The 27031-nt window shown below is 38.2% G+C and overlaps 1 protein-coding gene across 3 annotated transcripts in view; it reads right to left on the reverse strand.

Moving 5' to 3' along the window:
• The window catches only part of FBN2 (fibrillin 2), a 160453-nt gene that overhangs the window by 100106 nt on the left and 33316 nt on the right, over positions 1–27031 (reverse strand). For all 3 annotated transcript variants that reach the window (XM_042866234.1, XM_042866233.1, XM_042866235.1), the window contains 6 exons: positions 22321–22518; positions 12538–12663; positions 7385–7510; positions 2880–3032; positions 1895–2131; positions 1062–1199 (listed from right to left, as the gene is read on the reverse strand). In XM_042866234.1, the coding sequence (XP_042722168.1) occupies positions 1062–1199; positions 1895–2131; positions 2880–3032; positions 7385–7510; positions 12538–12663; positions 22321–22518 (978 nt within the window). The remainder of the gene's footprint in view (positions 1–1061; positions 1200–1894; positions 2132–2879; positions 3033–7384; positions 7511–12537; positions 12664–22320; positions 22519–27031) is intronic.

Consider the following 27031-nt stretch of genomic DNA (forward strand, 5'->3'; position numbering starts at 1 on the left):
ATTTCACTTCTCCAGAAGGCAGCATGCCAAGACAGAAAAGTCCTGGTACTCAGTTTGCAATTCAGGAGGAAAGGAAAACATGCAATTCAAAGCTGCAATAATTCCCAGCTTTTAGTTGATGGCCTTGGATTACAACATTATTTTAATGACTCTAGTAATTACAATTTTTTGTGATTCTCTGATTCTGCATTTTCACCTTATCTAGGAGACACTAGAAAGTAATTCCAAAAGCACAGCTTCTGTAACAAAATTCTACAATATGTACATAGAACGCCTATATATGTGTGTGTATATATATATATACACATATATATGTATGTACACTTTTAATACTTAAAAACCTTACTTTTCATTCACAGATTTCAAATCTCTTAATAAAAAGAATCAATAAGTTAATTCAATCAAGAGAGCCACAGCTTTCTACTTAGGACCTTAGGATTCTTTCTATGTAGTATATTGTATGCTAAATTTACTTTTTTTTTCCATACAACTTTCTCATAAAAACATTTCGCAGAGTAAGAATGATGTCTGCAATAATTGAACAGAAGCACAAAATTTAGAATTTGGTGGTTATTTATAGGAAGTTAGTATTTAATATTTCTACATTAAATGTAAACAAAAACAAAAGTTAACTAATCCGTTCAATTACTGATTTAGTGTCTTTAAAAGCAAGAATTCTGATCCTAGTTACCTTGAATGTCATTCAACATTACTTCTACAAATAAAACGGAGCTATGAGAGCATTATGAAAGAGTAAATGAGAACTTGCTGAATATAAAGAAAACAATGTACTATCCACCAAGTAGATTGATAGTCAATAACCATATTTTTGAGTCAAGATTTTCTTTTAGGAAGCATGTCTGCTTCCTCTCATGAAGATTATAAATTATTCTGTGTAAGTAATGTCACAGTCCTTGCACTCCCTTTCACAAGAGCAATATTATTCACATAATGACATTTGTGTTACAAAGATAGAATGCATTTTTTTTGAGAAAAAAAAGAAAGCTAAAAAATGTTAGTGTTTTAAAAGACAATAACAGATTTAAGAAATTTTTACTTACCAATACAATCACCGTTTGCATCCTGCTTATACCCCATATTGCACTCACAACGGTAACTAGAGATGGTCGGTATACAACGTCCATTTAAACAAAGGTTTGGATGATGCTTACAGATGTCTATTGTCTGATTGAGTATTGCTAATATGAAAAACAAACAAACAGCAGAACACAAGTCAAACATTTGTATTTTCAAGTACAAGTAAACTTTACATATATGAGACGTCATTTGGGGCTTTCAGTCAAGGAAGTGTTCTTGCAGAATGGGTGAGTTCTATGTTTGGGAAAACAATGAAAGAGAATAATTTATTTTAAGTGCTAAGTATTTTGGAAGTACTTTGGAATTTATTAGTGCTGACAAAGATGGATCAGCAGGCACCAGCACAACTGGCAAATCCAAATCTTCATTGTGAATTGGGAAGCCAACATGTAAGCTGTATATGACTAGATAAACTGGCATAGAGTTAATAGATACATCAATGTAAAGCTCTTACCACCAGGAGACTGTGATAAACACAAAACTTAGTCATGATAAGTCATGTAAACAACAACAACTTGTAAACACAAACCCAAAAGATGGCTATAGGCTGAAGGACTCTCTAAGTGAAGCGAAGAAAACAAATCCATACATCTGAACTCCTGTCGGAAAAAGGAATCCCTAGCCCTCTAATATGTGATTTGAAGTCTCCTGTATGTGGCTGAATGCAAAGGCATGCTAAGAACATGCATAAAGAACACAATGCCATTCTCAGAATAAAAACAAAGCAAAAGAACAGGAAAAAAAATTGAAAGAATCAAAAAAGAGATCAGAAAGTAATAACAACACAAATACTTACTTAGCCCTGTTATTATTGGGCCATTCCCAGTGGGGGTCTGACCACCCGTTCCTACTCCTGCTCCACCTACACCTGGGGAGAAACCATTATTTCCAGGGATGGGAATGAATCCTGCTCCTCCTGGGCTGTAGCCATTGCCATTGCCACCTGGAAGGAATCCATTTCCTCCAGTTCCACCACCACCTCTGGAGCCACCTCCAGCAGGCACACCATCCACACAAAGCCTGCGGTGTTCATCTATTGAAGAGGAACACAAAAAGAGGCGTAAAGTAAATGAGTCCTTCTAAGTCAGCTTATTAGGAAGATACAGATCTTTGCGCGCTGCAGCAACCTCATTGTCTTTACTGTTATGTGTTCCCTCTCCCATTTCTAATCTCAAGGGAATTCCACAGTTGTGACAGGTGTTATTTGAAGGAGGTCACTAAGAATAATAAAATGAAATATCTTAATTTACAACCGTACGTTTAAACCGTTTTGCTGATGTTTCCAACAACACTAACTCCCTGATACCTCAGAGATTTTGATACAGATAAACTGGAAACACATTTCATGAGGGATGTGGAATATTGTTCTGTGAGTATAGAGTTGAAAGAATAAATGAAATACTGATGCATTCCTAGTTCAAAGTAACATGAAATTTTATGAAAAGAGAGAGCAGCTGTTCCTTTAAATCGAAATGAACTATGGACCCTCAGAGTCATTTCCTCTTTGAGCTTGACCACAAAATCTTCCCCATTTCCCGAGAACTATTTCCAATGTCAACAAAAGGACGTTAAAGAAACTAGTCCCAAACAATAAAGGACCAGAAAAAAATTGTTCACAGATGGAAATATCATTATTAAAAACACAAGAATGAGTAATAATCTAAATCCCTTTCTTTTTAGCCTACATTTTAAAGTAGTTTAAAATGATCTCCAGCTAAATAGAAGGGACAGCAAGGAGAAAACAAAACAAAACAACAAAAAACCCCCACCAGACCACTCACCAGAACCTCTAACAGGACACATCTCTGGAACAGATCCAATGGCCCAGCACCGGCCAGACTCACAGCAGCACTGCCTTTTGGTGAATCTACCAGGAAGTTCCTGGGCACAGCGGCCATTCACTAGGTTGGAGAAACATGTACTTGTCCTCTGATCTGGAAGCCAATTTAAAAAAAAAAAAAAAAAAACAACAAAAAATAGTAACGTGAACTCTCAAAGCTACTTTCCCTTATTCAATTCATATAAGCACTAAAATGTTTGAAATGTTCTATCTAAAAACAAAGCAAAACATCCAGTAAGTATCTGAGATGATCAGTACCCATCCATTCTATATTTAATTTACTTCATGTTCTTTTAGTTTGAGTGATACTAGAATTACATTAATCTAACATCTAGTTGTCAAACTCATCTTTCCTTCCGGTCATGACAAGTACTCAATTTCTTTCAGAAATTATTTTGTGGAAAGGACTAGGTACACTTTTTATATTAGCATCGTCAACACTCAGTACAGAAGTTTTGGGAAAGAACAGAAATCCTATGGGTATTACACACAATTATTTCAGACTTTGTTAGGTGAGTTTTTAGAAGAAAGCAAATAGCACGTTCTTCAGATTCAGATCCCAGCGAGATCCCGATGTATACGGGACATAAGGACCTTGATAATTGCTCATTCTCCTTTACCAGTCCTTCCCTTTTCTTGGTTTCAATAGGGCAAGCAACAACAGGCACAGACTTAAACACAGCAGGTTTTGTCTGAACATGAGAAAACGTGCTTTAACTATGTGGGGGAGAGAGCCCTGGGAAAAGCTGCCCAAAGGCTGTGGGGTCTCCTCCGTGGTGATATTCCAAAGTCACCTGGCCACAGGACCAGGCACCCTGTTCTGGGTGCCTTTGTTGGGTCTGGGATTGGATTGCATGGACTCAGAGGCCCCTGACAATTTCAACCATTCTGTGACTGTTACTGTAGTCCCAACCACATCTATCCTTATTCACTACAGGTATTACCTACTGAACAGCATCACTGATACACAGCTTGTAAAAGAACAAGGCTAAGCCAATAACAAAATTTGAAAAAAGAGACTATCAGCAACTAAATATTTTATATCACAGCCTGCTCTGCTACTCAACAATCAAAAAAGAAAAGTGTATATAAAAGTGGAAGAAAAGTGTATATTTCAATGCAGTCACAGTAAAATGATTAGAACATTTATATGCAATTGTTACTCAAATGACTTGAAGAAAATCATGTTACTTGCTGGACTATGACAAACTTATACTAATTTACTGCAAGGAAAAATACTTAGTTGATCAATTTATTACCTCTGCTCATAATACAGCTTCAATATGACAAAGAATGGCTATAGCAGGTTCCCAGAAATAGTCACTGGAAAATAATAAACTCATTCTATTTTAACATATTCATTTCAAAAAGCTGCTAACTTTGAAACACTATGAGAATCAAGTAGGTATAAAAAGCAGATATATACAAGGACTGAAAACTAGCATTGGTTTTATTTAAACAAGCAAAACCAGGAGATTTCTTTTTGCAAAACTCCTACCAAGCGTAGCCTCGTGCGAACATCATCATGCTCTTAAGAGCATTGAGTCATTTCACTGAAATTAACAACTTTTGAAGATAAAAAACATGCAAGAAGAACAAAAGTCAGCTATTCATTTTCATTGAAGTATTTTCCAACAACTAACATAAGCAGTAAAACAAAACAGTATGCATGAGGCAGAAGATCACTGTTCCGTTCTAGTCTGTCCTTGTGAGGCTCCATCTGGTGTACTGCAACCAGGCCCCCAGCAAAGGAAGGATGTTGAAGGAGGCCCTGTGAAGAAGTAGGCGGTATGATAACCAGAGGGCTGGAGCACCTCTCCTGCAAAGACAGGCTGGAAGAACTGGTCTTTTCTTTGGCCTGGAAAAAAGAAGGCAGTGAGGGAGACCTCACTGCAGCCTTACAGTACTTGAGGGGAGATTATAAACAGAAGTGGATTTTTTACAAGGTCTGATAGTAAAGAGATAAGGAGAAATGGCTTTAAACTAAAAGAAGAGAGATGTAAGCTAGATTTTAGAAGGAAATGCTTTACATAAAATAAAGACAAACAGTTGCTAAGGTCAAAAACATAAATCTTAATTATAAGCATTTTTGAAATGACAGGCCCTCACTCAAAAGCTATGTTTAAGAATCATTTTGAACATTTAGTTGAACATCAGGAGATTTCATTCATCTTTTAAAAAGAAAAGGCCAAAATATTTCACAGACTCTGGAGTGTAAAGCAAAGAACCCAATGCTACCAAATACGGCAGAAGGCTTGGGTGAGGAGAGGCATCAAAGATTTCTCCTTACAGCACACTAAAGAACTGTTCACTCACACATTTTTAATCATAAAGCATTACACTGCTCTGATCTCAAAAGTTGACAAAGATGCTGCAGTGCTCAACGTGGCTGCCCAACAGCAGGAGCTGGGCCTGCACTAAGGAGGGCCTGCACTAGCTTCTTCAAAGCAGCAGCCATCCCACCTCCCAGAAAAAGACCCGCAGTTTCCCTGCACTATCAGCAAGATGCCTCCACTCCAGCTGCCTTCCCTTAGGTTGCAGTTGGGGCAATAATAGTTACCTTAGTATGTATTAGTATCTTAGGTGCCTGAAAGCATCAAAGTGGCTAACAGTTTCAGGGCCTCATTCAAGTCATGCTCTCAGTGTATAAACAGTACATCTAAGATCCTAAAGTCTGTTCAAGCTAACAGGAGACATGGCTGATACAAAGGATACCAAGCAACACAAATAGACACCAGATACAACTCTGAAAAGCCCAGTGTGACAAAAATTAAGACAACATAACAACTGTGACATCAGAATATCTATGAAATTATTTTTTTTATGTGTAGATACATCTGAATGAATAAATGTCATCCAGTCTTCTCTTAAAAATCTAACATTCACACAGCATTTTCAGTGTTAGTATGACATTTAATGACTGCTTCAAGTGCCCAACTACTAATCAGAGAGTATAAAACAATTACTGTGTATACTTGGTAACTAAGCTAAGGATTTGTTACGACACATGCTCCTGCTTGCATGAATTAAAGTTCCAATTTATAGTTATAGAAATAACTCTAAGCACTTTTATTTCCCTTTGATCATTTTCAATCATGATTAGTTTCAACTGAAACTATGTATACGTTAAAGGTCGACTAAATGCACAACTGTATTTTCAGTATTTCCGCATGAGAAATACTCATATAAATATGTCTTTTGTGTCTTACTTCTTTCAAGGACACATCCTCTATCATTTACTGTCATACTCTGAATGCTGAATAGGATAAAAGCTTAATTAAGTTGGAAGGATGTAGTATAAATTATAATATCTAAGTACATTCTGACATTTTTGTTAAAAGCAAGTATTTATCTTAAACTGGTGAAAATGAAGTAATTTGTATTAATGATTACATTCCTCACTTTTCTTTTGAGCACTAATTTATCCAGAACTCTGACAGTACAGGAACTTCCAGATAAATGTTCACTTATTTAAAGGAAGAAGTTTGACACAAGAGCCTGCCTTAACAGATTATGATATGCACTCTGTGTACAACTGGTTTTGGAAGCTTATTTTAAAAACTGGATTGTAAAAATACACCAAAATCCATCAAAATTTTGATCACCTTGGAAATCATAGGATCTTAGTACTCCTGAGACCAGGCACGATATATTCAAAGCCTGGCATTCCTCAGATGAGCCTTGATATAAAAACTGACTATATCATGCAAAAAATTATTCATGTGAAATCCCTTGCAGGTCTTGTGTTGCTGCTGGCTTACTCCCCTATCTGTAATTCAGAACTCCCTTTGGAATTACCATCCCTTTCTCAATGTGAAGACAAACTGCTCTGAGATATCCAAAATAAGAACACCCACATGAGACTTAGAAAATACAACATTATTGTACATGTATTTTTCATTAATTCACCAGTATAGTTTATACCATATATTCGACACGTGCAGCTGTATAAAAGAAACCTAGTAAGAAGATCCACAAAGTGCATTACCACCTGAGAAAATAAGCATACATCTTTCTTATAAATATTGAAGCAGATTTTTAAAATAAATTGCTTTGTAAAGGCTGCAGTCTAATGAAAGTTAATATTTGGCTTGCTAGCCAAATTAGTGACAACTCAGCACACTCTATTTAATGCCTTACGCTGGTCCTAGACCAGCGTAAAGTCCTAGCTAAAGTCCTAGACCCAAACCCAGATCCCTGGCAGGAGTTCCCTGTCTACAGTGACATAGAGTAATCGAGAATACTGATAATGATTGCTGCTGTGGCAATCATCAGAGGAGGATAACATTATGCAATTTAAGCTGTCGGAAAAGAGCAATGCTAGTGAGTAAGGACATCAAGGTCCTGGGGAAAATGCTAGATGGCTGGGATAGAAGTTCTCCTGCTGTCTATCAATTGCCTCAATAATCTTAAGAGTTCTTCAAGTCTACAGGATGGAACACCTACCGATACAGCGGGAGCCATCTGTAGATGAGACATATCCCCGGGGGCAGAGGCAGAAATAACTTCCCACTGTGTTAGAACATTCACCACCTTCACAGACTCCTGGGATGATGCTGCATTCATTAATATCTATCCAAAAAGGAAAATAGATAGGATAATGAGCAAAACACTTCCAATTATTGTTTTAAAAAGAGGGAGGATAGCCTTTCTGAAATTGTAATTTAGCTCGGATTTAATAACATACTGCAAGTGCTTATAAACTGCTGTGAAGGAAGTATGCGCAAGTCATTTCGTTTGTCATCTAATGCAGGCTTTCCTTCTATGTTCAAAGTGCACACGATGTCAAGCCTCAGAGTGCAGGAGAGGCAGAACCTAGACTTCCCCTGAATGACACATACTGACTGTCATCTCGATGTGGCACCTACAACACAGTGCCGAAGAATACAACCTCCTTCTGAGTTGAATGAAGAATAATGCCGAGCATGACAGCTCCGAGCTTCTGTGACCACAAAGGTATTGTTCATCAAATCTTATAGCTTTCTGGCTTTCTTGTAATACTTCAGGTGAAAGAAAGAATTTTGGCCATGATCTTCAGAAGTATAAATCAAATGTCACGTTTTCACATTTTCTTCAAGTATTTTTAATCCACAAAAACATTTATATTAACCAAAAGCAGTGGTGTCACCCTGCTTTTCAGTGGTGTCACTGAAAAAATTCGCAGCTATATGGAAACTGAGATGGCATCAAGCTGGCGAATTAACTACTGCAAATAGTGAGGAACTGTACGGCACTGAAAGCCAGGACTGAGAGCATGAAGCAGTGTCCCAGCACAAACTAAAATGAAGAGCTGAAGCAACAAGAAGCAATGGGAGGCATCTATCTGACTGCACTGATGAAGAAGTGAAACACAGCAGAGCAGGCTGGGATGAAAGAAATACAATTAAGGAAAGCAGCATAAGAATAAAAACTGTCATAATCATTTACACAAATGAACCACTGTAAGTAACCACTTCATTCCAAAACTGTGACAAAATCTTAAGATATTTGCATATACTACAGTCTAAGTAGAGAGATTCATCTTGTCTTTAACTGTCAGCAAGGATGAAGTGTGGCTGATATTTAAAAAGAAGAAGCAAACATGGCAGAGCAAAACCAATCTTCTTGGGATGAGCTACATTTTCATGCTGGAATTATAAGATGGCACAGGTTTTTCATGGCTTCATACCAAAGACAGTCCTAAGTAAAAGATTGTGGCTTAACTCGTTAGAAAAGATATGGATGCCGTCTCTTTTACACTGGGAAATAAGCTAATTGGTGTAATAAATCAGACTGTTGAACCCAGCTGTCTCATGTAAAATAATGTCAGAGAAGAATCAGAAAAAGCATATAGCAGAAATTATGTTGTGGTGACACTGAGTCTTCACATTCCTAGCAGTAAAGTCTTGGGACTTCATACAGACTGTTGCACTTTTATACAGACAATCATTTCCTCAACCCTGTCACTCTAGGAATTGCTTAGAGATTAATGAGTACCTGAGAAACAAACTTTATCTAGTGTTATTTTTATAGAAGGCTTTTATGTGTGCTTGTACTTCCCCTCCCTTTACATGCTCCACACTGAGAACTAAAAGAAAATAAAGTGTGCCAAAAGGATTTAGCATACATAGGGTCTTTATTATTAGAAAGGTAACTCCCCAGAGTCCACACATAAAGAACTCCCTATAGATATGAATCTGCACAGTACACTCAAGAAATGCAAGGAAAATTAACTTTTGCACAAACACACTAAGAATGTGAGAACTGTTCTTTGTAGAGTAAACAAGAATGAAGCACCGTGCTCATCCCTTCAATCATGTCTTTTTGGAAGTGACTGTAGAAAAGACAACTTAGAGTACAGGCAACATCTCTACAAACAACCTTACTCTACACATACAAGCCTCCTAAGACCCCTTTATGTATCTTTTACATGATGGAAACTGAAGTAAAAATTCTCTCTTTAACAAGGCTATTTAAGCATTTTGAAGGATGTTACAAGCTTAAATTTTACTTTAAAATAGCCATGAGACAATAACAGCTATTCCCCACATTTCAGAAAGCTGTTCAAGCTTGTACAAAAGTACATGTAATTTCTGCTAAATCTAAACTCTTTCAAGAAATAATATTTTCCCTCAAGACTTCATAGTTAACCAATGTAGAGAGTCCAGAATTTGAAATGATGGTGTAAGTCAAAAGCAAATAAGTTGCCAGGAAATCTCTGAAACCTTGTATTACTTTACTATATTGAAGACAATGTATACAATGTTGTGAACTGCTCACCATACAGTTTAATCTAATGAAAGGGAACAATGTGTACAAGTCACAACAGAACCAGAATTGGCTGGGTGCCTTGTTGGGATCTTTCATGCAAACGTCTTTCACAACTTGTAAGTCTTCTAAAGTATAATACTGCCTTCTGTATATGCACATAGAAACTAAAACATCACATCAGACAGGCAACAAAAAGGACAAAAGGAGGACTGTGCAGGAACAGTTTACTTCTGGAAAGTGACACATTTCTGATGGCAGAGTCATTCAATAATCATGCAAGAAGACTCCCTTATTTTATCATCACTTGAAGCACATCTTCAACCTCAAGGAAATATGACAAGGGCTGCTCTGATAGTAATGCCACCAATTCTATTATGTTGGCCCATGACGTCAGATGCAGGAAGGTTCAACCACTACTGCCATACCACCATGTGCCTCTAAAACTGTGGGCCAAAATAGTAAAACAGGAGGCAGCCCTCATACAAACAAGTAGAAATCCACCTTTTAAACCAGCAAGCACAACCAAAAGCTTAATTTCTCCCCTCTGCACCTTGAACCTTTCCATAAATTGTCTAATAATACAAGAAACCTCACTGACAACAGCCTGTCAAAAATTATAAATCACTAATATAGATGAGTTTATAAATAGAAGTAGTAATACTGACCCCCGAAGAGGATTAACTTCAAAGACCATATTTTACCAAATAGCCTAAGATATCTAGTTTCTTTTATACATGTGAGGGCTTACATGCCCTCATAGGACAACTTCACAGGAGTTGTTCTAGTATACTTCGGAAAATTTTTAAACCCTATTTAGTGATGTAGAATTGTCATTAACTTCTGAGAGGTCAGTGTCAGTAAATTATAATCTACAACTCCAATAAATTTTATATAATGAATATATGCCTCCCTAATGGTCTTTTAAGAAAATATATAAATGTGGGATTATTGGGACTCGTATATCACACTTTTTTTTATTTACCACAGTTTTACAACATCTTCAGCGTTGACTTAAAAACATCACTACTCCGAAGAGGAGCATTTGTCGGGTTGCATTATTTCAGCGCCTGTGTTGATAGACTTTTTCTCACATTTTGATATGCAAGAGCATTTAAAGACTAATGGCACTAACAAAGAGCTCTTCTGCTTAAAAACAGGAAACAATTCCTCAAAGACAGTGGTTCTTCCCAATTTTCAATTCACATAAGAATGCTAGCCACCATGCTCTGCTTCCTCATTTATAATTCACCAGAAATGCTTCAGTTAGGCATGTTATGGGGGTAATGGTGAGGGATACAAAGCCACAAAAATGCCAGCTGCTTCCCCTGCAGCTTTTAACACAATACAGAAATAAAAGGGAAATTACACATTTTAAGAGTGGGTGACACAGATTCAAGCAATTCTAACAGCAGCTTTTTTACAGCGCCTCAGTAAAGCTCTTGGTATTCCCATACTTCCAACATGGCTCAGACGGAGCTCCTTTCACTGTGAACCTTTTTGCTTCCTGCAGAGCACTAAGTCTCTGTGCACTCCCTGATACCTATCACACACTCTTGCATACAGCTAAGTATACATATATATATATATATATATGCACAGACGCATGCACAAGCTGCTTTTATTTCTCCTCAAACATGGCAAGAAAAGCCTTCAGAGCTTCATTTCTAAGGTTGCAGCTTTATGTATCACCAACTGCTTCTCATGGGACTTTGAGAAGACATACAGAGGCTTCCCTAAAAACAGCACAGGATGGGAATATCACTGCGCATAGAGCAGAAATTCAAACTGGCCAACATCAAGAACAAAATGACTGAAAGGTGAGATAAGGACAGAATCAGAGAAAAATATCTGTAGATATTTATCTGCTCCTCAGTATTACCTGCAATAACACCAGCTGCAACCTTTTCACATAAAAAAACACGCTTTTCACACTGAATACATTACTTAATGTCTCTGTGAATTCTGTAGTGCAGGAAAAAAAAAAAGAGAAAAATGTGACTTCAGACATAAGCTACAAACCACGTGTCTGTAACAGAACAGGAGCATAATGAAACAAAGCAGCATACTTGAATTGCTGCCCAAGCACAAATCAACACCTTGAAAAAGCAGTCCTTTTATCACTGTAACATAAATATGATGATATATTTACCTATTTGGTAGGAGTCATTTGGAGATCAATGACTGAAGTTTAAGATTACTAATTTCTTCCAGTAAATTCTTCATCAAACACAAAAATACTCAACAGTTTTCTATTACCTTATTTTATACTACACAGAATATCTACTTTCAATTGAATCAGTATGTTTACTGAGTAAAAATGGCCTGTAATCATTAAACTATGCTTATTAAATATGGTCCATTTGATTTTTCTCCTGCAAATAATTTTCTACATCTTTTTTACTTACCTAGGCTCCTCAAAATAAAACATACACAGAAGAAATTTCTTATGCTCCTTACCACATCTGGTTTCCATGCTGTGATCAGTAAGCTGACAATAACTACTTGTATCAAAGTATTCTGGGCAGTTTTGAGAATACAAATAAAATCAAAATAACTCAGCTACTGCAACTTAGTGCTCACAGATTCACTCTTTACCAACACTTGTAAATTTTGAAACAGCATGAACACTGCAGTTACCCAAACGAGCGTGAGAGAAAAAAGCATTTAACACAAAATATGAACAGCAAAATAGTAACAGACAATACTGTGACCCAAGAAAAAAATACAAGGCCCTGCACCTTTACAGTGTCTGATCTGAATAGGCATATTCAGTACCTCTTCTTCCGTTACCAAGGAGCTCCAATGCTTTATTTAACCATTTTTTAGGTTTGCTGTCTCACACCACTTACCATCACATTTTTGAGTTGCCTCATTCTGCCTGTGACCAGCAGGACACTTGCACTCATAGGAACCTACTGTATTAATGCAGTTTCCTCCTTGGCAGACTCCAGGAATAGCCTGACATTCATCAACATCTACAAAGACAAAAAAGAAAGAATATTTGGCATAAGATTAAAAAAAATAATCATAGAATCATAGACGGGCTTGAATTGCAACGGCCACGATGATCATCTAGTTTCAACCCCCCTGCTATGTGCAGGGTCGCCAACCACCAGACCAGGCTGCCCAGAGCCACATCCAGCCTGGCCTTGAATGCCTCCAGGGATGGGGCATCCACAGCCTCCTTGGGCAACCTTCTCCAGTGCATCACCACCCTCTGAGTGACATCACGGCAGACATCTCTGAAATTACTTTTAATAGTAACCAGAACAAAGCACACTCTATTTCTTCTCACTAGCATCACCAGAGGGTAAGGGAAAACAACACTATGATTCTCCATTCCATGCATGTTGGTTTTGATTCCGTTAAACTCAAAACTTTCCATGTATAGACTTGACTTATTCTGCTTTTAAGTAACATGCAACTTAGAGTTGGTATCCCATGACCTAAGATTATTCCTTATACTGGTCATTAGAAAACACAGATGTTTGTTTTGAAAGGACTCCTATCTGTACACATGGACTACCTCATTGCCCAGTTCAACTAGATGTGATAATTCCTTCTGGACAGAAATCAAACTACTGATGTCAACAGAAAATAGGTGCTATTCAGCCAGGATCTTGTGGACCTTGTTAATTTTCCACTGAACAAAGTAAAGGCAAATGTCCTTCCCAGGTCACAGAGAAGAGAGCCACGTGGTTTCCATAGGGCCTCACCTGTTCAAGTGCATACTACCTTCTCAGACGACAACCCAGTTTTTATTACTCCTGGAGCTGTTTTTAGGTACGTTTGCATTTCGTTTCTTACTCTGTGCTGATTTAGTACAGTACAGTGTCCAAACACAGCGGAGATTATGAATAGATTAAGGACTTTACTGGAGATATTATCTTTGTGGAAGCAATGTGCATGGTGCAATTTCATTTGGACAGAAAGCAAACTTTTCCCATGTGAAGTACTTCAACGAATCTGGATGTGATTTATCTATGTCTAGACAGAATGAGAGCTTAATTACTTGATAACACCCATCCCACCCAGCAGTTCCAATCAGAGTGAAACTAATACAGTGTTTGTCTTTTCACTATTGGGCCTCAAAATGCACTCAGGACACATGTTAAGCGTGTGCCTTGTGTCATTTATTAATGCTTACTTAAATTAATCCAACTGTGTCAGTAGATCAGTGATTAAAAATAATCACTGTGTATCTTCTACAGTTTCATAAGTCAAGAATGTCAAGTAATAATAAATTAATGGTAGTAAGAGCAGGAAATGAGTAATTTCCCAAAAGAGAAAAGGCCTTGAATAGAACAACATTTTAAGATTTAGTGATCCCATTTATTTCTTTCAGTATTAATCATATGGTGTTAAAAGAACAAATAAACATCAAGTTCTACTGAGTCCGAGAAGCCAGTCTGAATTATGCTACAAAGCGTAACACTTGTTCATTGATAAAAAGCAAGTGGTCTCATCATGTATGACGAGAAGCTGAAAAATCATTGAATCATAACAGCTATCTTGCCTCTTTATGCTGATCTGAATCTTAATCTTTGAGGGCTTATGCACTAACTATTTTAAATATATTTAACGTAAAGACAATGAGTGTACTGTCACTGAAATCTTGTGTGATGATTCCCATGACTGCAGTGTGGACATTGACAGCCACAAGCTGTTCAGAAGCAACAGGCGAGGAAGTAGGGCAGGAAGCGTTGCCCTCTACATCAAGCAAGGAATAGATAAGAGTGTGAAGAGCTGTCACTGAATAATAGCCACAAGCAAGCTGAGAACCTCTGGGTGAGAGTTAGTGAACAAGGCAATAAAGCAAGGCTTATGGTTAGGATCTACTGCAGGCCTGTAGGATCTACAGGATCAAGTAGAGCCTGCTGACGAAGCCTCTCTCCTCCAGTTCTGCAAAGCATTGTGATCTCAGGCTTCTGTTCCTGCTGGGGGACTTCAACCCTGCTGACATCTGCTGGAAAAGTATCAGGGAAAGCCACAGAGCACCCAGGAGGCTCTTGGAATGTATCAAGAATAACTTCCTAAGTCAGATAATTGACTGGGGGGTTGCAGTGCTGGACCTGTTGCCCTTCAGTGCAAATGAACTGATTTGTGACATAAGGATTGGAGACTGTGTGGGCTGTAGTGGCCAAACTCTGGAGAGATATCAGACAGGCAAAGAGTATGATTAGGAAGCTTAATTTTAAGAGAGCCAGCTGCCAGCTCTTCAGTGAATTAGTCAACAAAAATCCCTGAAAGTCTGTCCAAAAGGACAATGGAACAGAGCAGAGCTGGAAGATCTTCAAGGAATCTTTCCTTAGGACACAGGAGCACTCCATCCTCAGGCGCTGGAAGTGAGGAAAGAAAGGTAAGAGACCAGTGTGGCTGACTTGAGACCTGCTGGTCAAACTTAAGACTAAGAAAAAAATACAGGCAGTGTAAACAGGGACAGGTACCCTACAAAGATTATAAGGACGATGCTAGGCTGCAGGACCAGGAAGGTAAAGGCACACCTGCAACTGGACTGGACAAGGGGTGCTAAGAGTAATAAATGATTCTATAGGTACATCAACTGGAAAAAAGTCCATGAGGATGTACCTCCCCTAGTGAGCAACATGGGCAAGCTAGTAAAAATGGGCAAGGAGGAGGCTGAATTATTCAGCAACACTTTTGTCTCATTTTTCATCAGCAACTGCTCTTCACACAGCAGTTGAGCAGATGGTTTGGAAGCTGAGAACTGGGGAGTGATGTCCCTCCTGCTCTCAACAAAAGTCAGGTTTATGACCACCTGAAGAACCTGAACATTCATAAGTCTACTGGATCCCGATGAGATGCATCTGAGTCCTGAGGGAACCGGACTGACATAGATGCCAAATCATTCTCAATGGTATCTGAACAGCCATGGTGGTCAGGTAAAGTCTTGGAAAAAAACGCAACATCACATCCATTTTTAAGAAGGGTAGAAAGAATGACACAGGGAACTGCAGACCTGTTAGTCTCACTTCTGTGCCAGGGAAAATCATGGAGCGGATTCCTCCTGGAAGTTATTCTAAGGCACGTGGAAGAGGAGATGATGTGGGAAACCAGCATGGCTTCACCAAGAACAGATTCTGCCTGATCAAACTAGCGGCTTTTAATGATTGTTTAACTGCATTAGCAGACAACAGAAGAGCCACTTACGTCATCTGCCTTTGACACTGTCCCCCACAACAACCCTCTTTCCCAAATTCGAAAGATATGGATTTGATGGGCGTACTGTTCAGTGGACGAGGAACTGGTTGCAAGATTGTGCTGAGTGCTGTCAGTGGCTCAGTGACCAGATGGAGATCAATGATGAGTGATGTCCCCCAGGGGTCAGCCTTTCAGCATCTAAAAGGCAGTCTTTACAGACTCTTTAGCAGAGTCTGTTGTAATAGATCAATGGAAAAGTGGTTTCAAACTAAAAAAGAAAAGGGAGATTTAGATTGGACATAAAGAAGAAGTTTTGTACAATAAAGGTGGTGAGGAACCAGCATAGGTTGCTCAGGGTGGTGGTGGATGCCCCATCCCTGGAGACATTCAAGGTCAGGCTGGATGGTGCTCAGAGCAATTTGATCTAGATCTAGCTCTATGTGTCCCTCCTCACTGTAGGGAAGTTGGAGACTAGGTGTGTTTAAGAGTCCCTTCTGATTCAATTCTATGATTCTATAACTTCACTGTTAGCTTAAAAACTGTAGCTGACATATACAAGTATACACACTCTAACTAGCTAAAAGGTAACACCTATACACACCCTCCACAAGCAAAGATAATTTTTTGCCTGTAATCTTCTGATGTTAATCAATTAGTATTTTAAAACTGAAAAAAGCCTGAAAGGACAAACTACTTTTTTAAAAGGGCTATTACTTTCTTTATTTTATAAATTGCTTCCTAAACACCACTTGAAGATATCAGCAATTTTTTTTTTTTTGATAATGCAACAAATTTGAAATCAAGAAAATTTTTATTTACTTCTTATATTTCTGACAAGTCAGGTTAAGCAACACATGAGTTTCTGCATTATTAATTTATGCTTTACTCATACTTTTAAACCCCAACAATAATAAAGCAATAAATTTTTTGCCATAAATGCAAAATCAGATGAATAAAACTCTTTAGATTCAGTGTATACAGAGGTTCAATATGCTACAGATAAGCAAGAACTTTCCATGTCTTCATAGGTTTGATCATATTTGGCAAATGAAAAAAGGTACTTAACTTTTGCAGAGTTTTCTCAGTAAATGGCAACTGCCTGCAGGATTCGCAGGGTGTAACTGAGAAATGGATTGCTGAAGAATGCAAGGAGGAACAGAGAAAACATCCAACATAGTATGTCTGCCATTACACTAAGGCTGTGTAGCAGTGGCAGTAAGATATTTCAAGTGGAACACTCAGAGTTGTTCTTTCCTGAATTCCTGGGAAAGAGCATCTCTTAACAACTACAATTACCAATTGTTAAGCAGAGGCCAAATTTTAAGCAGAGGCCAAATAGAAACTGCTGGAGAAAAAAAATGCAAAAGACTTTGATCCTTTGGTTTTATCTCTTTAACTTATTTGTTTATAGCAATACTGAAGAAGCAGTACTAACATAATGTTGTATACAAGCATATTACTATTTGAGCACAATTAATCCCACGGAGCATTATTCAGTCAGGAAGACTTCCATAGTAACTTATGTATGAGTAAGGTAGAGACAAAATGAATACAAAGGCAGGCTGCTTTACCACCCATCTATTCAAATTCTACTCCAGCAAAAGTGCTACTTGATATACACTAAGATATATGTAACGTGCATATTCTATACACAGTAGGATCAACTTCAATATTTTAAACTTGTCAGACTGCTAATTAAATGCCTACTGAAATTGTGATCTTTTTCCAGTACTAGGAGTTGGAGTTGCCAGTTCTACTGATTTTGAATTGCTCATACTAAACTCCCACGCTGGCTTAACTGTTCATGTGAGCATTCACTTAAAAAACATCAAACATTCAAACCATGGTGGCTGCTCTTGAAAGCAACGCCTCCTATTTTATTATGTTGACCTGTAACATCAATGGCATGGCAGTAGAGGTTGAACCTTCCCACCAATATCCTATTACATGTTGTTGCTGTGTGACAGATGGAAGCAGAGGTCTGACAGAATGGTGTCTGACATGAATGTGCAGACAGAGCAAAGGTGTGGCACTGAATTTTCCATGTGGAAAAAATGGCAGTCTCTGACATTCATTGACACATGCTGTATGTTTATGGAGACCAAACAGTGGATGTGAACACAGTGATGGGGTGGATGGTGCGTTTCAGCAGAAGCGAGAGCAATGTGAAAGACCAGCTGCATTCTGTATAGCCACGCAAAGCCATTACAACAAAAAAAAGAAAGAATTTCTCTGTTAGCTCACCTGCACAAATTGGCAGAATATGAAAAGGGAACTGTGTACTGAGGTGAATATTGGCTTCAGTGTGTTGGAAATGATGGCAGCAATGTTTGAATATCACAAAGTTTGAGCCAGATAGGTCCCAGGATTACTCACACAGGAACAGAAAGAACACCACTCGCAAGTTTATCAGGACCTACTGAACTAGTATACTGAAGGTAACAGATTGATGAATCACACCACTGCCTGTCATAAGATGCCACATCATCACTACAAGCTGGAGCCAAAACAGCAGTCTATGGGGTTAGCATATGTGAATTCCTCACCAAAGAAAAAGTTCTAGATGTAGCCCTCTTGATGTAAAGTGATGTGCACTGTCCTTTGAGACAGAAAAGAAAGGAGTGATCCTTCTAGATTTCCTGGAATTCAGACAAACCATTGACTCTGACCACACCATCACAATGCTGACTAGCCTGAAGGCTCAATCTTTGAGAATCAGGCCAGAAAAGAAGCAAACCTTTCAGCTGCAATGCAATAACTCCAGGCCCCATACCAGTTTGAAGATTGCGCAGGTTCTGATGAAATAAACAGGAGGCGTTACTTTTAGAGCGAGCTATGTAGTAAGTCTGGTCTAGTATTGTATTGTGACAAACCAGACCAGGCTACACAGGGCCCCATCCAAGCTCCAGCAATGGGACACCCACAGCTTCTTTGGGCAGCCTGCACCAGAGCCTCACTGTCCTCTGAGTAAAGAATTTCCTCCTAAATTCTATGCTAAATCTCCCCTCTTCTAGTTTAAAACCATTCTCCATTCTCCTATCACTACCACATCATGTAAAAAATTTCCCTCTTGTTATTAAGCTCCCTCTGAGTACTGGAAGGCTACAATGAGGTCTTTCCAGAGTCTTCTCCATACTAAACAAGCCCATCTTCCTCACTCTTTCTCTGTAGGAAAGCTGCTCCAGCCCTCTGGTCACTTTTGTGGCCTCCTCTAGATCTGCTTCAATAGCTCCATATCTTTCTTGCTGGGGGCCCCAGGCCTGCATACAATAGTCCAGACAGACCCTTGCAAGGACAGGGGACAATCCATTCCCTTATCTGCTGCCACCCCTCTGTAAAGGCAGCCCATGACACAGTTGGCCTTCTGGGCTGCAAGTGCACACTGATGGCTCAAATTCAGCTCATATTTCACTGAATGAGGCACTCTCAGATAGCAGTTATTGTGGTTGGAGTACAGCTGTTTTTTGAATGGCTAGTAATCCACTTTTGCTCTATTTTGACTCCCTTATTCTTCACAGTTTATTTTTGCAATTATACTTTTTACCATTATTGAGGTTTTCATCTATGCATAACTCACAGATATACAGCCCTTTTTCTTCCTATCTTGGATTAAAATTTCTGCTTGCCTTCCTGTGTCAGGCTCTCTTCCAGTTGTCACGTGTAACTGCAGCAAAAATCTGCAATTTATATCTACAGATTATGAATCCCAACATGGAGTTTGGAAAGTAAGCAATCTCCGTAACAGCAAGTGGTGTGCTCTCTCTCCTCGTCCATTAGTGCAGTATGATATTCAGAAAAGAATGACCAGACGGCAAACATAATGGCAATTACTAAAACTCTAAGCTTGCAGAAGACTGTCTTAACTGTTGGATAAACGAGGTAATGATTCTGTGGAACAAAGAAATCCTTTGTCCTTCTTTTCCCACACAGAAAACCTACCTTTTGATCGTCTCCTTGTGCCTTACCATTATCTAGTAACATCACGTACTAACTCCTGCTGACATAAACACAATGAGATCTTCCTGTACAGTAGTAATATGCCAAAAATGTAACAAAAATGGCTGTTTAAGCTCCCTTTGTTCATTCATCACACAGTAGACTACCACATCGTTTTTATACTTCCCAGTGGAACTCAGCAATTACGTTAACTGAGTAAGTTAAACATTTCTGCCACACACAATAAACTGGCAGAAAAAGAAAACACAGTCTTACGGACATGGGTGCTGAAGAATTCTATAGATCTCTCAAACAATTTAAATGAAGTCCCAGAAGCCATGCTGGGCTTAGTTTGGCACAGAAGCTTTAAGAGTTTGTTATATCTGGCCAGCATATTCATCACACAATGGAGTTTGACTTTGAGGCAGCAACCAACATGCATGCCTTCAGTACAGTGTTTCTGTTTATGACGTTGTTATGAAAAGAATGTCTAAAATATACTAATCAATTCAAGATGAAGAGTATAGCATAAGCAGTTAAAAGCAGACAGAGGCCTATTTCTGACATTTAAGGAAAAGTGCAGTTGAGTATTTCTCCTCTGTAGAATGTGGATGCTTTAAGCAGTGTAAATACAGAAAACAGAAATGAAAACATTTGAAATGAAGAAAAATGAAGGGATTTATTGCTGCCTAAAAGCAATCTTAGTATTTTAAATAAAATAAATGCCTTGGAAAGACAATTCCAGAGGATTTCCACAAAGGAATCTGAACTAGTAGCCCAAATTTTAGTTTCAGGTCCATCATAACTCTTTGTGAAGAAAAATTCACTGTCTCTCTCTGTCTCTCTCTCTCTGTCTCTCTCTCTCTGTCTCTCTCTGTCTCACACACACACACACACACACACACACAAAAAAAAAAGCTTTATCTAGTTTTAATATGAAATAATTAAAAATCTTACACCATCTCAATTTTCTCTCCTTTTTTTCAACTTGGGTTAGCAGAGACTCTTACCTAGAGTTCCTACACAAGAGCTAAGTTGCTTATCATTTACATTTATGCAATTTTAAGCCATTGAACTGATGTAACAGGGGAAAGCAACAATAAAATCAATGCACAGTATGGATTACAATCAGAACTCAATGAAATCAAGCTGATTTACAGTACATGACTTCAAGTCTTAATGCTAAACTTGATCTGCACTATTAAACGACAGAACTCTCATAGAAGTGTCCTTAAGAATAAGAACTCAACCAAGCGTTTGCTGATGTGTCTTAGATCTGAGTTATACAAAATGAAATACATTCAATATATTCAAATGTCTCTGCCCACATGGTTTCCACTGTTTCTTAGGAAGATTCTAAGACAATGACATCTATGAATGACATAATGACTAATGACAGAATCTATGAATAGATTGAGTGAACTAAACTTTATTTAATACAAGAGCAGTATATTCTCCTTAAGATGATCATTATTACTGCATTGTTTGTACAGTTTGTTCTATAATCCATCAACAGCAACAGAGTAATTGAATGCTTATTTTTCAGGATAAGTGGATTACAGTGAAAATCTACAAGAAGGAATGATCAGTTTCTTACCATCACAGAAAGAGACACTGAATAAGCTAAGAAAGTTTTCCCATTTCTCAGACTACATTATATTTATTTGAAAACAAAAGACTGAAGTCTTTCCTTACTAGTGCATTTTCCTAGCACTGCACAAATAACAGAAGAGTCACAGAGAACTGAAGAATCACCTGGGCTGGAAAGAACCTTAAAGTCGACTCAGCCCCAACCCTGCCACAGGCAGGGCTGCCCCCCACCAGCTCAGCTGCCGAGGGCCTCATCCAAGCTGGCCCTGAGCGCCTCCAGGGAAGGGGCACCACAGCTTCTCTGGGCAGCTGTGCCAGCGCCTCACTGCCCTCTGAGTAAAGAATTTTTGCTAACATCTAACTTAAATCTCCCCTCTTTTAGTCCAAAGCCACTCCCCCTTGTCCTAACGCTATACTCCCTGATAAAACATTCCTCTCCATCCTTCCTCTGGGCACCTCAGATGATTAATCTACTTAGGTTACACAACAGGACTGCTGTATATAAATGCTGGGATTAAAAAAATCCTATGTAAGAATCGTTCATACTTTTGAAAATGAAAAGTATTCAGTAGCAAGACCAGTGAATTTTTCAACAGAATGAATGATGTACATATTATTTAGGGGCAAAAGCAACTCCTGTTGCCTAACTGGTGCACTACCGCAGTAGCTGACTGCTGCATTTTACAGACATTCTGACCTTCTCAGGCTCTACATTTATGGCTCTTTGACTGGTATTCATCTTTTTTTTCTAAGCATGTGAGATTTGTTCTATAAGTACACTCAATAAACTCTAGAAGAAATAGAGCATATAGGATCTTGTTAAAAGTAAGATTCAGAACACGCACACACACAGAAAACAGGGATCTCATTTAAGTGGATGCAGAGCTTTCCAGATGCCTATCAGCAATACAGTAGTCATGCACAGTTTATACCAGAAGGCTTACCTTGACATGCACCAGTGCGAATATTAGGGATGAAACCACGACGACATGGCTGAGGCTGAGCAGGGCACATTTCACAGGGGTGACCCCATGCACGCCCAATGGTTGCACAACAGAGGGTTTTCGTGCAAACTATTCCGGTTAGCTGGCCTTGACACATCTGATTATTAACTTGTGTGAAACAAGGACCTGTTCTGTAATCTGGAAAAGAAGAAACATCACTGTATTACATGAGGCAGTGTGCTAGTAAATAAAGCAGGAATCTGTTTTTAACACAATAAACACCTGTACTAAGAAAAGGCAGGAGGACATCAAAATTTACATCAGCTTCTGCTCACAGAAGTAGCATGACCTATTCCACTGAATGCAATCATTTCTGCAATGTTACCTTACCTTTCAGTGTCCTTCTTTCTGATCGGTGTAATGAAAGGCAGCTTAATCATTAAAATCAGTAAAATCCGTAAGTAAAAGGTTTTTTGAAACAAACAAGCTAACAAACGTGGGAAAACATAAGGCAAACAAGACCTGCTCATAAGTAAATTCATGCTGGTTGATGGGAAGAAGCTCCAGACCACTAAAGCCACAAATTTGTTTGCTTCACTTTGATCAGGGCCGTGACAAAGACTGCCACAGAATCAACATTCCTGATGGAATGCTTAATGCAAAAAAGTGCAACATGCAGAGCACTAATCAATGCCACTCACTTTCAGAGGAATAACATGAACTAACACAGACTATTCAAGCCATATTGAGCACACTGAACGCAGCATACAAAGAGTATGAAAATATACTCCAGATCAAATTCCTGTAAATGATTTAGTTATTTGGGTTCAACCTGTATATAAAGAAGGATTTTTCTGACCTTATGAGGAAACACAAACTGGGAACAATTAGTTCAAATTCTCTAGGAACAAATGAGAAACAGATGGCTGCTTTGACTCAGATTTCATATCCTTATGGAAACTTTAAGGGGGGGGAGGAGAGGGGTAAGGGGAGGGGATAAGAAAGTGCAAATCTTCCACAGGACGCAGTCACGTGAAAAAAGGCATAGCAGTGGGGATATGATCTCTGTGTTATCCTGTCCCGTTCTGATGCTTTTTTCCTATTAAAAAGAGATTCCATATCTGATGTATAAGTCACATACTGCCTCCTGCTCTTTGATTGGTGTGCAACTGGGCTCAAAAGCAAGATATAGTTGATGCCTGCTAGATTCATCCTGAAAAATAAAAATCTGAGTTTCTACATGCTTGCAAAAGGAGAAAACTGTCCTTCTACCATATGAAAATATCTTAAATGTCCCAACCAGATTGTGAATTTGAATGTTTCTTGACTTTCATTAGAATATTGTTTTCAGACTTATGCACTTCATGTCCATCAAGTAACCAAAACAATACTTTAAATAAAATCATAGAATCATAAAACAGTTCGGGTTGGAAGGGACCTTTAAGACCATCTAGTTCCAATCCCCTGCTATATACAGACACACTTCCCACCATACCAGGTTGCTCACAGACCCACCCAGCCTGGCCTTGAATGCTTCCAGGGAGGAGCATCCACAAAAAATGTTCATTACAGAAAGAAAATCCTATTTGTTATAGTTTGGTTTCAGTGATCTTTCTTCCAGCATACTGGAACACAGGCTGCTTCAAAGCAATCTCAGTTTAATTAACTCCAAGGCCCCTGCCAAATTAGAGATAGCTAAATCAGAACTTGGTGACTGAGAGAAAATAGCGATTTCATCAAGCAAGAGCCTCATATGATAATGACAAATACTTAAAACACAAACTCCAACTATCAAATTCCATAAACTCACAAAATCTTGCCTGGATTTCATTTAAGAGGTAAGTGTAAGGAAGACCCTGCCAAAGACTATGACTATATATTTCATTCATATAAAGTTTACTCAGGTGTCATAAAGACTGAGAAATATGTGTTAGACCATATTTAACCCGCAAATCATCAGCAATAGTCAGACTGCTATCAGAAGAAAAACAGAACTGTTCAGAATTCAAGAACTGAAATAAATGGAATTAAATCCTGGTCCCAGTGAAAGCAAATGGGAATTTAGCTATTGAAATCAATGACAACACTATTTCATTCTCGGAAATCAGTACTGTGTTCTTTAGCAATTGGCTGTATTATAATTTATGGCCTAATATCATCTGTAAAAGCATTCGCTATGTCACACAGAGAAAGTAATGAGCTTCATATGTGTAGAAAAAAAATTTTACTACTAACTGTTCAGACTAACTGAGCAGACTCTCATTCTAGTGTCAAGTAAGTTATTTACACTGTTAATACTGCTGTAATACAAATTATTAAAAAGACTTAACTCATTTTATCTTCTCCTTAGTTACTGAAGTACAAATAATAGGCAGACTCTGGGAATGCCCATGGTCTACTCTATGTACTGAGAGCTGACTACCAGACTACAATCTGCACATTACAGAACTTTTGTCCACGTGATATCAGATCAATAAAGAGTGAAACTTTCCTCAAAATTCAGATTGAATGAGCTTTTCAAAACTATGAAACTCTATACAAGTCCTGATGGGCATGGATACATTCTCAGGGTATCTTAAACACGACAGCTGGTCAGGTATTACTAACTCAATTCACCCAACTGGTGTCCAGTTCTTCGTGGGGGAGTGGCCTTTATAATGCAATCAAATAAGGATTAATTATTTATCTCCATATTTCCAAAATTTTAGATTTCTTAATCTTGACATCCAAACTTATTTTGGAATTCCTACTCAGAAGTAATACTGCGTGAAAGTGTTCCTCTTTTATAGCACTTGTTCTTCAAAGTATACTTTTACAGAGGACCAACATCAGATAAAATGTAACAATTACAGTAGGAGTAGAAATTTTAGAAAATTTGCATTTTTATTATTAAGGATTGGAGATCTACAGAAATATGCTGCCCCCAAATCATCCATGTGAAATTTGTAATTCATTCAGACAAGATTAAATTCTGAGCTTTAACTTGAGGTGTGAAGTACATTTCATTGAATCACAGAATGGTTTGGGCTGGAAGGACACTTAAAGGCCCCACAGGCCCATGCCTAGACAGGGCTGCCCCCCACCAGCTCAGCTGCCCAGGACCCCATCCAAGCTGGTCTTGAGCGCCTCCAGGGATGGGGCACCACAGCTTCTCTGGGCAGCTGTGCCAGGGCCTCACCGCCCTCTGAGTGTAGAATTACCTCTTATTCATCAGTGGTGAAAATGCATAGCTAATGGTGGTGATTGAGTTGAAAACTAGTGTTCTGTAGCAGAGAATTTTCTCTGTCACGTAGTGTTATTGTGATCTTTGTAGTAGTTTCCATACAAATAAATAGGAGGCATTATTTTTGGAGTGACTTACCTATTATGCAAAGAGTCAGAAGAGTAGTGAGAAGTTTCAGAAATATGGTTTATATTAATACTAATATTTAAAAATAATATAATTCATGTCCACTAAAAATACATTCATTTTAAACATCTTAATGCATTCAGATTATCCAAAATGAAGTCCAAAGATCTTTAGCAAGATCTGAGCAACGGCTGGCCCTCAAATCTAAGAAGACGGCAGACATAAGGTTTCACAATAAAAAGGGAAGGAAAGAATGCTTGGATTGAAAGTAACGTACAGCTGTTTATATAAAGATACTTGGTAACATAGCAAAGACTTACTTAAGAGAAGCAAATACATTAAGACAAGAGGCAAGTCTGAAGATACTTCATAGTTTCAAATGAATCTGTGGATTTGATTCCCAATTTACCCTGCAATAGACTACGGTCTTCCTTACACAGCCAATCAGACAGATAACTTTAATGGTTCATCTGATCTTCAAATTCCAGAATTTGTAAATCAATCATCCGTTTCATATTGTTTTATTTTTAGGCGTTTCTTCATTAGCTCTTTCCCCAACATTGTTGCTGGAATAGCTTTGCCAGAAAGAACATATGTTAGAACATATGTTACAAATCATTTGTTGCTTAGAAAGGGTAACTGTCTTGGTGAAAGAAAGTGATTTTCAGCACATACGTGTTACTCATTTTCTTTAACCTCAGACAGTTGTATTCAGTACGCACAGTGACTTAAAGAATGACGGTCTTTATCAACAATCAAAATTCTTACAATCATTAAATTTAATAAGACACACTTTTTCTTGGCATGAACGTTGAGGGGGAAAAAAAAAAGATCTGGAAATAGCACACTGGACTTTTAAATTTAACTGTACCAAATCAATGCCTTCATGGAAGTGTACTTTCTGCATTCACAGACTACATGAGACAATCAGTGTTCTTGAAATCTTTTTCATCAATCCCTTTTTGGGAAAAGAAAAGAAAAAAAAAAAGTTACTTCTAATTCAATTTGTAATTTAAAAAAAACAGCCATTTGACAGGGAGCCTGTCACAAGGATTAGAATTGTAATAATTCTAGTATTGGACATGGTCCAATATCCATCTGCTTTGTTTTTCTTCCTCTATCTTCTAGCTAGAACCAGATGATTCAAGTGGAAGTGTAGAAGCCTGCCGTAAATTGACATGGGATAATCTGTCTGCCACACTGTATTTTCTCCAGGTGTCTAGCACACACCAGCTTGAGGCCTAAAACACAACGTTTAATATCCCAACTACCACTTGCTGTTATTCAGGACAAAAACCTAAAATATTTTGATACACATATAGGTATCCTATTTCCATATTAACATTATCACACTTTATCTCC

Source organism: Lagopus leucura, unplaced genomic scaffold (assembly GCF_019238085.1).
Source record: "Lagopus leucura isolate 7727_CA_CO unplaced genomic scaffold, USGS_WTPT01 Super-Scaffold_810, whole genome shotgun sequence".
In the NCBI taxonomy this organism is placed as follows: Eukaryota; Metazoa; Chordata; class Aves; order Galliformes; family Phasianidae; genus Lagopus; species Lagopus leucura.